Genomic DNA, 12,413 nt, shown 5'->3' on the forward strand with positions numbered 1-12,413 from the left:
CAGAAGCAGATTAAGCCCAAAATAAATATAGGACTTTTTTTGCATTCAACTCCTGAATGAGTGGGAGAATGTGTTGTGTTACTTTTTACATTGGGCCCGTTGCAACAGAGGTATTGGCTCCCATTTTAAATTACTGTTTTAAGTAACAACGAGTTTTTGAAGCTAAGGAAGCAGTCTAACAGTGAAAAAATCAACATTTTGATTTGTAAAACTAAAGGGAGGAAATTTACTTAGCAAATACGATATATGATTTAGTTAGAAGAAGGTTTGTAAAATACGTGCTCACTAGGATATATATTAAACCCTGCTAAGTGTTAAAATGTACACCAATGGAGTTCTCAACATTCTTTTCCTTTCATCATCTCCTAAGGCCCAGCTTTAAGCTTTTGTGCCCGAGTGTTTAACAATTACAGGCCTTCAGAACTGCATACAGGCTGTTCAAATGCATTCAGAGACCTACTTTGAAGTGTAGCAGTATGTATGTTAAATTGTTTTGTTTAGAAACACCGGTTTAAGTATTTACTTGATGAATTTTTCACATTGTTTATTTGTCCCAAGCGAAGTGCTGTGACTAGCTGTGAACTACTGCCATTAAGCTTTGTGAGAACCTTTTAAAACTCAGGATCCTTACAGCATAGGTAGTTTGGCAGCTAACGTCTTAAAGATACTTAATCTAGTTGCTGTGTTTTGTAATAGTCATTTCTTGCTGATACAAATGGGAGGAGGCACAAATCCAACGAATAAATTTTAATCTGAAAAAGTTTGCACAACATTAATATATAGTTGAAATTAGTCCCTTTGATTAACAGATAATTGATTGTACTTTTTAGAAATACAACGTTTTTAAACGTGAACAGTATCAATTTATGAAACTTAATGTCATTGCAGTCTCTTTATAAACGTCATTGTCCTCAATCATGAAAACTATTTTTAATTGATCGTATATGGGTTAAAATAGATGAGAATACCGAATGTACATTTGTCTATATAAATTTCATAGTAATACAAATTGAGAAACTTGGAAGGCCTACCAACATTTGCTTTAAAGAAAACAACAGAACTTCATGCAACGACAATGTATGCAAGTATATATTCGTATTTATGTGCATATCTTGCATCCAAATAAAGTCAAGAAAGGATGCTCTGATGTTTCTTTAAGAGATAGGAAGTAGCATTGGAGATGCAAATTACTCCTTTTTATTTTGATGCTACCTTTTAGATTTTTTCATTCTTTCAGCATGAGGGCTTTCAGAGCCTAGGAAGCCAGGCAAATGGTTACTTCCAAAAGATGCTACTGCAGCTTGTTTTTAAGCATCTTTTCATTATTGACACTTGTAAGACTTATTAAAGGAAGTATCTGTTCATTGCTTAGGTCTGCTAGGACCAGGGCACATGTCTTACCTGTTTCTTTGGTCTCACTGATTTTCCTAAAAATGATTGGCAGTTTGTTACTTTATGTTCTCTAGATCATCGTTGCTACCTCAGGCTCCCATATTGCTTCTCTGAGTCTGAGGAGTCACATGAAGAAATGCCAAGGGTTATAAATTTAAGAGGTGCCATTTTAGAATTTGGAGGAGAGAAGGTTCTAACTTCTAGAAGTTCCGAAGAAAATACTATTTGAGGGTGGAAGATGAGTTAGATTGTAGTGTGCTGCTGTTGTGTTTATAGTTAAGACGCAGACTATTATTTCTAATTTTGCTTGTAAGTGCTTCATAAATGTTGAACTTCAGGAGAAGAGAGAATTTCCTGCATTTTAGAGCTTATTAAGAGGACTAACTTTGAAAGGTTACAATTATTAGAAAACTGTTCCCCTCCCCATCCCTCTGTCCTAGGAAGCATGTCTTTTTCTCTTCTAGAAATGTTGAATTATTGGAGGTGAACATAATAGCTCTAGGCATTAGTTATTTCTAGTATAGTCTTTTGTTAAGTATTTTCTTTGGAAACATGAATCTTTTCATGATTTTAACTTGTTTAACTTTTTGTCCTTGTCTTGTCCTATTGGTATGCTCTTGGGGTTTACTGTCCATTTCTCCTTCTGTGCATTATGGGAGAGAGACTGCTTTTCTTCTCAATCTGTCCACATTAAGGCATCTGAATGCATGAATAGGTACCGGTATTATTTTTTCCCTGTTGTGTGTATGGTGTACACGTGCGCATGTGCTGTGTTTTAGGCTTTTTAGTATGCTGTAATCGTCCTAATAGCTATTGCTTTAAAAAAAAGCAAAAAGATTCACTAGCTTCTGTGTCTGCTAGCAGTGACAGCTACAGGACATTCGCACAAAGTGGCTTTCTTGCATATATGGCACACTACTAATAAATAACTGAAATATATTTTAATTTTCCTTTAACCAGTTTTATATATTACGAACTCTAGAATGTCGTGTTTGTTGATAATAACACACCATCTCCATTATCCCTTCTGAAACCATGAATGTTTATGGCTGTGATAGCTTCACTCTCTCAAGGGAGAATGGTACAACATACTTCGCATTTTTATGCGTTTTCACCTGCAGCCTCTTAGGTGATGCTTTTAGCTGTGTTCATCATGCACCGCTGAAAGAGAACCTGAAAGGCAAACGGGTTATGCTGATCAGGACTTACAGGTCAATTAAGACATTCAGCTGTTAAATCCATTTATTGATGTGGTACTCCATCTCTGCAGTTGGTTTCTGCAGGAGTTGCTTCATGTCTGAATTCCAGCATCTTCTAGGGGCTCAGCATGGTCTGTGAAGGATCCCTGTACTCATAAGGTCTAGATTAAAATCACGTTTTCCTTTTACATCTGGAGCTGCCAGTTTTTGGTCTCTTCTTGCACTGGATGCTAACCATAAATTGCAATGAATTAAATGCTTCTAAATCATATTTGTTTTGACCATTTGTAGTGCTCTCAAAATGAAGGAAAAAAAAAAACCCCTCAAATAACAAAGAAAACCCAAACCCAAACACCTCAACAAGGAAAACATTTTTTAAAAAATCCTATATTTCCTCAATACGTAATTGATCAGAGCTGCTGTTTCATGCACGACAGTCCTGTTTTCCTGTGTTAGGATGGGTAGCTAATGATTGAAAGGGAGAGGAAACTACCTTGTATTCCCTTAATGGCCAACGCTGGAGGGAAGCAAACCCTTTCGAGCAGGAGAGAGTCTGGGACTTCTCTCTGTCACCCTTTCTTCTTTTTTCCTTCTCCTTCTTTTGCTGGCTGTTTTGCTGCGGTCTCAGCTCTCCACCATGGGTGAGAATGGCAGGCTGGGGATGGCAGGCTGGGCCTGCTCCTACAGTGCTCAGAACAAATAGAGGTTTCCTTATTTGAGGCACTGAAGCGAAAGACCGCATTTTGCACATTTATAAGAACAGGCTGCAATGGAAAGGGAGTAAATTCTCCACACAACTTAAAGCACTGCAAGAGGAAGCAACTATTTTGCTCTTCAGAGTTTTTCATATGAGTCTCTAAGATTATGGTAATTTGGGAAATTCACGGTAAACAACTGAAATTATAACATGTAGAGATGGCCACACTGGATTAAATAGGATGGGTTTGGGCTAAACAGTTGCTGTGTTTCTGAAGCCTTTTGTGATTGTAGACTGGTGTGGTTTTTTTATTTGGAATAATGAGAGGGAGATGATTTCATCAAAATAAAAAGACCACTTATTTAGGGAAGATTTGTGAAGTATGTTTAACCTTTAAAATAAGATGTAGCCAAATGGAAAAGTTGAGATAATTTTTTTCATTAAAAAAAGCCCAGTTTCAGCAGTGTTTCATGCTTTCATATATGACAACAGGTTTAGTTTCATAAAAACCAATTTAAATTACTAATTTTGTTTTAATATCATTACGAGAGCTTTCAAACCTGTTATACTGTCTCCAGCTTTTTGGAACGTAAGGAGATTAATCTCTCCGTGCTAAACTAAAGCACATCTGTAAAGTAACTTTAAGGAAATACAGTGAAGTGTTTCGAGACTGATACGGCTTAGTAATATCTACACTATTGCTTACACGAATGTGGATGAGATTTGATTAAATTCAAGTAGCCTGGAGTTAGCAAAGACCTTCCATATTTAATACATTTGAGTATTGAATATATTTATAGAAGAATTTCCAAATACCTCTAGTTTGCAGTGGACTTTCATGGAGTGTTTTGGTGTGCAGAAATACTTGTCAATATTTTATGTGCTTTGATAAATTCATCAGGATTACTAACTTTATCAGTAAGTCTTGTGATTTTGTGGCTAATATAGAAAGGTTCAAGTGCACACTTTAACCAAAAGATCTTAACGTGCATAATAATCAGTTCTTAAGTATGCAGTTTAATTGCTTGAATGGTAAGGTTTTTGTCTGTGTTCTGTCTGATTAAATTGCTTTATTAAATGAGCTGGTAAAATTGGCTTGCTTACGTATGTCTCAGTGAGAATTCTTTAATTTGTTTTGTATCGTATTTATGGCAAATTAAATATACCTGTTAAGAGAAAATGAAAAGCTGAAATTTCCTACTCTGAAAAAAAGAAGTGCTGCACTTATAGCTTAATAGTGTGAGAAAGGGGTAGAAGAATTTCAGTAAAAATCACTCAGTGCTATTTGAGTTTTTTGCATTGCAGCCCATTGTGGCAGTGTAATAATTGTATCCAAAATTCAAGAAAAAGTCAAAGAATCTGGAAGGTTATTTAAAGATATCAGGGAAAGTTACAGGGCTGTCTGACTTCTTTTTTCTTTTCTTCCCCCCCGACAGGCTGTTCATACAGGTATGCGGGCATATATTTATAATAAGAATTCTGTTATTGGCTCTCAGGCAGAGCATTCAGGGATGCGGACGTACTACTTCAGTGCAGATACCCAAGAGGACATGAATGGCTGGATCCGGGCTATGAACCAAGCTGCTCTTATGCAAACACGCTCTTCACTGAAGAGGCAAGTTCAATACAAAACTGTTAGGTTTTTTTTAATATATATATTTTATATATATATAAATGTATGTATATAAAAAAATCAGATTGGTGGTGATTTATGAAAGTGATATTTGTAAATGCGTGCATGAAACTCCTTCCCATTTAAAAGAAATTATTATTTTTAACTAACAGTTAACTAACATCAGTTAAGAAAAGCTGATGTTCAGTATTTGTGTCTACTCACAAATTGTGTGTCCACATTTAGTGACATGGATTAATTTCTGTACATATGTAATTTTTTTAGGGAATTTCAGTTAAAAAATTACAGATTTTGTGAGCAAATTCATACCCCTGCAACAGCCAGTTGGCAGCCTGGAGGAGACATGAGTGAACCAGAAAAGACAGAAGAGGAAGGAGTTGTTTCAAATTAGTGTTTAGAAGTAACATGAAAATGCTCTTAAGAGGGAAAAGAATGTAAAAGATGGGTAAATCACATTTAGAGTTACAGATATGAACTGTGCTATGCAGGTATTAACTATTTTTTTCATGTTGGTGGCCTTTAGTACTTTTAAGTGTTTGTCATGGTTTTCCTGGTGTAGAAAAAAAAGCACTGTTATAAAAGGAGGTTGTCCATTGTCCCATTGTTCTTAATTAGTGCTAGAGGCAAACGAATTCAGCTGTGCCATCATGTGCTTCCAGTTTTTCCCTTTTCTTAAAATCGATCTAACATTCTTGATATTTTGACTTTGGAATGTGATTCTTTCCCTACAACTCCATGTGAAAGAAGGCTGTGTACTGAGAGACAGCTCTGCTTTTAACCCTTTGGGGCCGTGAGGGTTAGTGTGTCGTGGTGCAGTTTCTCAGAGTATCTCACACTATTGCTTGCTTTTGGCAAATCAAATACAAACAAAGGATCAAAATCTCTTCCAGACCTTTGCATCCTATTGATTTTGTGTTAAGATTTTTCTGGATTTAAATTAAATTACAAATAACATGTAATGTGTTACCTGTTTTTTTTTTTTATTTCTTTGTCTTCTTTATAAAGATAGGAATAATTGAGAGAAACATTGGAGAAGTCTGGCGTGTTTTAAGTATTGATCTAGTGTCCTTTCTTGTAGTAGACTGTTTTGAGACACTAAGTAGACTGAAGTGAAAACAATTGTCATGGCCCTTACTAAAAATTCACTTTCCATAAAGCTTTAAAGAAACTGAACTTATTTTCACAGAAGTTGAGGTGCTACTCTGAGATCAATGATGCTCCACTGAATTATTAGAGAAAAATTATTGTTGAGAAGCTTTTCATTATAAGAATATCAAGAAAATTGTAAATGAAGTACGTTATATGTGAAAAGCAACATAAAACTTTCAGGATCCTTAGATGTTTTCTTGTGTTGTAAGTTTAATATCAAGATTTCTGGTACGGAATTTTTGAAATATTTAGGTAATAAGGTAAGTAAGCAAACTAGTGTGCATTGCAGCATGTACTAGGAGCAATGGAGATTTTTTTAAAATTCTTTTTTTTTTTTTTCTTTTCAGGAATAGGCCCCAGGTTAGGGATTCTGTGGGCAATAATAGTACTGACTCAAATGTAGATATTGTTCTGTCCTCTTGACCAGAAATGACTAGTCCCTAAGGCATCTACAGCAATGTGAAAGGCTTTTTTGACTTTGAAATGAGCAGTTGGCAGTTTGGTTTTGGTTGTTTGGCTTTCAATGTTTCCTAGGTTAGGAAAACTTCCTTTTTTACAGCTGTTCATACATAATACTATGCAAGTTGAATACTTATGTCCTACAATATTATTATTTTCAGTCATTTTTACAGATGCGTATAAATTATTTCTGCTTCCTTAATAGGACTGTAAAGGTAACTTTCGCCTAACTGGGATAACAACTTGAGTTTTGCTGAGTGTATCTGTCTTAACGTTTCAAATTAATCACAGCCTGGTGAAGGTGCTTTTCTGGGTATTCCTTCTAAAGTAGTAACAAGACCACATCAACTTTTGACAATTAAGCGGTGTTCATTACTGACATGTATCTTCTTTTCAGAGAAACTGAAAAAGTGGATCAGCAAGCTGTTCCTCAGGTCAATCATGTGGATGCCTGTAAAGAGTGTGTGAAGGCAGAGATTACGGATGCAAAAGAAAGTTATCAAAAATCAGCTGAGATGCTTGGATATGATAAGCGTGAAGAGATAAGAAAAGAAAAAGAGGAAGAGCAGCGTCATGTTCACAGAAAAGAAACTCTGGAAACTAAGAAGGGAAAGGCTAAGCATGCGTTAACAGAAGCTGATTCATTATTTCCAGGCTTAACGAATGCACCAAGGTCCCAAGTAGCTCAGCCTCAGCCAGCTGAGAAGAATGGAACGCTTCCTAGTTCATTAAGTATGAGTGCTGGCCTAGTGGAGCAGAATGGTACCAGCTCCTATAAAAGAGGGTTTGTTCCCAGAACAAATCCAGATAAACAGATGCAGAGAAAAAGTAACATGGCTCAAGTGGAGCACTGGGTAAAAGTCCAAAAAGGAGATACACGAAGGTTAGTAGTAGGCCCGTCTGTAAATAGGCTGCCAAGTGGCATTTTCTTAAAGAAAGATATTAGTAATATGCAACTGAGAATGATATTTTACAGAGACAATATATAACAAAGCTTACTTTTCTCTCTAGTGCATAATGGTATTTTTCGGGTGGTTATCTCATGGGAATGTCAATACAGGATTGGCTAATCAAATCCTTTTAATGTTGTCACTATATTGCAAATAGAAAAAGTGAGACCAGAGTGCTATTTTTTTACTGGTTTTAATCATTGTGGATGCTCAAAGCTTCTTAAAATTTGCGACAATTGAAGAGCCAGAAAGTGAAGTGCAGCCCTCAGTTACTTCTTATTTATCGACAACTACACAATATAAATTATAGATAATGATTTCTTTTCCACTTACAAGTAAAGAATGCTGTTGTGTTTTTTTTTTTTTTTTAACCTCCTTTCTGTTCCTGTTTCAAACATCCATTCACTGCCCTACTCAGGTCACTGCACTGTGTGCGTCAGAAATTGAAAGGTCTCCATATATTCATGTAATTAATGAAGAAGTCCTAGGATGTTCCCATGGTCTCCAGGATTCTCTTTTCCCTTTTCAGTCCCTGGAAATTACCTAAAGAGTTGGAATGCACACTGGAATGCTTTTGTAATTTGAAAATCTCATAATTGCTTTACTTTCAAAGTGTGCAGTCAGGAACCAGTTGAAAAAATGAAGTGATGTTCAGGATGTCACCTTGTGTCAAGTGGCCATAAAGACACTAGGGCTCTGTGCTGCATGTGAGGATTTTTGAAATATAACCTACTGAAATGTAACCTACTGACTTGAGTGCCTTATAAATTTGCTAAAATCTAATTATAGTATAGAACAATAAGGGACATTAGCATGTAGTTCTTAGGAGGGAGAAAACATTTGAGGCATTTTTTTAGTGTTTTTGGAGCAAATATTTGTCTTTTTTGGATCCAGTAAGAAATTTAGGACTTGCTAATTCTGTTTGGAAGTCCATTGTTCTACTCTCTTATCTTTGGAATTACCCTTACAGAAGTTTTCATACTTTTTGATTTTATTTAACATTCTTCTAGGCTGCTAGAGTCAGTTTACTTGCATCTTTTTTGCTTGTATATCAATTAGTGCTTCCCGAGAGAATATGAGTAATGAAGAAAAGTAGTTGGTGTGTTATTTCTTCTTGCATGCACGGATCTATTAGTCTAAAATAATACAGAAAACTATTGAACTAATTAGCTAGTGCTTAATAAATGTCTGTTGATGTTTTCCACACCAGAAGTATAGGCATTGAAGAGGCTTGACTGACAGCTAAATAAGCACTGTTTTCCTCCTAATTGCTCTTTCCAGTAAATCAACTTTAAGTGTGTATCAGGTGTAGTGTTAAGATAGCACTGTTGTGGGTGACAGTTTTTGTTCTAGTTAAACCTCAGCTGGAGCTGTTAAGTACTGGGTGAAACTTCGCAAGAGCCAACTGCAGTGATGCAGCCAAAATCGAACTTTTTAAGTGGATATGGAGTAATTTTCTTCTTATTTTAAGAACTTTAAGTTCTATTTTAGCTCAGTTGACCTTCTTTTCTTTGTCTTTCCCTGATAAATGCCGTTACATTCTCTGCGTTCAGAATATATTGCACGTTACCTTCCTGAAGATTAATGGATTGATCTTTTAAATGGCCCCTTCTCGCAACCTGCTCAGTTGTTGGAGTGCATTTAACTGATGGGTAGAAGTGGCATATTAATCATCAAATGTCTTCTTGATTTCGAGATACAGAAATTCAAGATGGAGATGATAATTTGATTGACATTCCATTTTGATTTTAGTAAGTGTGTGGGCCAGCAAGTTGATTGTGACAAGAAAGAACTCTCTTGTATAATTATTTGCAGGGATTGCACCTTTTATAGATATCTAGATCTTTGAAATAGATATTTTACACCCCCATTTTATAAAGCACTCAGAACTGTTTGCTCACTAGTACATGTTAGCTCTCACTTTGGAGATTCATTTCTCTTAGACAATGAACTGTCATCTAACCCCTCTCTGTTCTCAGCAAAGGGGACTACCTGCTTGAAGGGGGTTCATGCCAGCCTTTGAGAGAATTGGAAGGAGATTTGAAAGAAGGCTTTGAGGAGATTTTGGGTTTAAGTAATTAAAGGTCAGGACCATCAAACAGCAGCTGCCCAGAAATTACTAGTCTTTGATCTGATTCCAGTGCCTGGATACACATAGTGGATGCATAATTGCTAAGAATCTGCTATTTTGAGCAGTTTATTTGCACTAAAAGAGACCCCATCTAAATCTGAGAAATGTATGCTTAATATTTCCAAACCAAATGTGTTGAGGATTTTCTTTCCTTGCAAATACAGTGTTAAATATTTCTGGTTGTTCAGAACTTTCTATTCCTTCCTGATTTGCTTAAAGAAGAAATTTTTTAGCTTCTCTGCATGCCCATGAATAAGAATTGTGTTTCCAATAATTGTATTTGTTTTCTTTTAAACATTTGTCTTCTTTTTGTACAAAATTTTCTGTGTGGTTCCTTCCCACTGCAAATCCGGAATGATTTTCGTGGCACATCATCATATAATATGGCATCAGTCCATTTCTTTTTCACTCTCCAATGTCTGCTTTTCTTTTAATGTTAGTTATACCTCATCATTCAAGAGGAGATTCTTGAGTACAGCTACTTTTGCTCGTTTGTACTCTTGATCCCTGCCCAGAGTCCATTGTGGACCAATTCGAGTAATTTGGGACATTGTTCTGTCCCTGTTATAGAATCTGTTCAGTCATTTTAACGCTTATTTTATATAATGTAAGTTATTTTTAAGAGTCTGGAACCTTGTGTGATGGAGACGCCAACAGCTTAAAGCGTGTTTTAATATACCGAGAAATTGCAATCCATCTGTATGTAAGCATTTGCCTCTGAAGTTCAGCTTTGAATGTGATTTCCCCTGGGCAGCGTAATGCACATGCAACTTTGTTCTTTTTACTAGCAGGCTGAAGTATTGCATGAAGCCAGCACTTCCCAGCTAAGCAGAGCACTGCTTTCATCTAAACAGTCTGTGGTTCCTCTCAGACAAATGCATCCTCTTCTAGAGGAAAGGCAAGATTTTGCTCCCCCTGGCCCCATAACTCATGGGGACTTTGGGGGTCTTTGTTTTCAGACTGCTTTTGCTCCTAAAGCTGCTAGCACTGAGGACTTTGACTCCCATTAATTCCTGCTGATCTCCATACTTTATCCTTTCATGTCCAATTAGAAAATCACCATGCATAGATGGTATGCAACGTTCGATAGTTTGCTGATCCATTCCTGAGGGCTCTGCTAAGTTGGAGTATAGGAGTGGCCAAGCCCCGTTCCCCTTTTTTCCACAGAGAAATCTGTCCCAGCTTCATGCCTGTCTCAGCTGTCCTTTTGAAACACTATCTGCTCCACATGTTCTCAGTTCTCGTTCTTGTTGAGAGAAGACACATCTACCAACCACTTTGGTTTTCATGTGGAAAGAATTGGCAGTACAGTACAGAACATACAGAATACATGTGATATAATGAGCTAGAGAAATAAAAGAGGTTACTTGACCATGAAATACTGATCTTTTAGTTGCCTCTGCTCATGCTATCTGCCTGCTTTAACCTTTATTGTGAAATCTGAGAGCACATCAAGGTTCTGTGGTATGAGAGAGCAGAGCTTTTATGGATTTGTTATCCTCCATACAGCACAGGGCAGTTATTCTGGTTTCTGACATGAGGAATCATACATCTTCTCAAGGGTATCCATATTTCAAGACAGCCCAACAGTGCCAAATCCTGCAGTTAGAAGTAGACAGGGGTGACTACTGAGCAGCAGTTACTGGTAGCAACACTTTTCCCCTTGCTTCTGTTATTCTTGGATGCTGAACAAAGATATTCTTGATCCATCCTGCCCATTCTTTCCTGTGGAATTCCTGTAGTTCCCACACCATTAGGTCTCACATTCATGCAGAGAGTGGAGCCTACTGAGTAGAGTGATGAGCATGCTCCGAATTTCTTTATTTGCGTGTTTTTTTTTGTTGTTTGTATTTATTGTTTGTATTGTTACTCTGTAGCAAGTCTAGCAGAACGGTTTTCTCTTTGGAGAGCCTGAATCATTGGGCAAATGATAGCAAGTAAAACACCCCCAGATGTTTAACTGGGGAATCAGAAATTAGACAGGCAGGTTCTTATGGATGAGGCTATGGAAAGATTTTTGACTTCAAAGTAGGAGAGGGAGTTGACTGCACTTTGTCAAAGCTTTTGCCAATTCTGTCTTAACTCTCTGTCTACTGAAAGTTTTAATTTCTACAGTTTAAGTGCATTATGGATGCAATACTAAAGCCTGGATGTCATGCCTCCTTTTGTATTCTAGTTTGTCAATGAGTTCTGTTGCAAAAAGCCTTGTGTTGCTTAAAACAGTAGATCCAGTAGCATTAGTTCAGATTAAAGTCCATCATACAGACATGGGGACTTGGAGCAGTTTCTTGCCTTTGTGGTTTTGCGGTTTGTTTTGGTTTGTTTTTTTCTTCCTTCACATGAACAAAAATGATCCGAAGTACTTATTCTGTGGTTGAGATTTCTTCTTGCACTTCAAGGGTTTTTTTAGAACGAGCCTGCATTTCTTGTTCGTAAACTGCACCATCTAGTGGTGAGCAAGCTTTCGGTAAAAAATATTTTAATTTACTGATTTGCTCTTTATATGTAACAATAATTCATTTCTTCACGTTCTTGGCATTCTTTTTGGTCTAAGTGCATAACACAGCTATCCTGTAAGTTTATTTCTAGTAGGTCATCCTAGACTAGACACAAAAGTAACAGCCTGTATTTACACTATTTACATCTTTGCAGCAATACAGTGTCATGTTTTTGTACAGGGTAGATTTCATTAATATTACTTTATAAAGATTTCTGTAAATTCTTCTTAAATGACTCTTGTGTCTTGTAGCTTCTATGTAATGTCATCAGAGATTTCTTTTTAATCACTGCCACTCATCAATGT

At 36.6% G+C, this 12,413-nt stretch overlaps 1 protein-coding gene across 1 annotated transcript in view; it reads left to right on the forward strand.

Moving 5' to 3' along the window:
• The window catches only part of PLEKHA7 (pleckstrin homology domain containing A7), a gene marked incomplete at its 5' end in the record, with an annotated part of 157,052 nt that overhangs the window by 113,017 nt on the left and 31,622 nt on the right, over positions 1-12,413 (forward strand). Inside the window, 2 exons of the mRNA XM_082059344.1 lie at positions 4,785-4,903; positions 6,927-7,412. Coding sequence (XP_081915470.1) covers positions 4,785-4,903; positions 6,927-7,412 — 605 coding nt within the window. The remainder of the gene's footprint in view (positions 1-4,784; positions 4,904-6,926; positions 7,413-12,413) is intronic.

This window comes from Streptopelia decaocto (assembly GCF_964273445.1).
Source record: "Streptopelia decaocto genome assembly, chromosome: 7".
Classification (NCBI taxonomy): Eukaryota; Metazoa; Chordata; class Aves; order Columbiformes; family Columbidae; genus Streptopelia; species Streptopelia decaocto.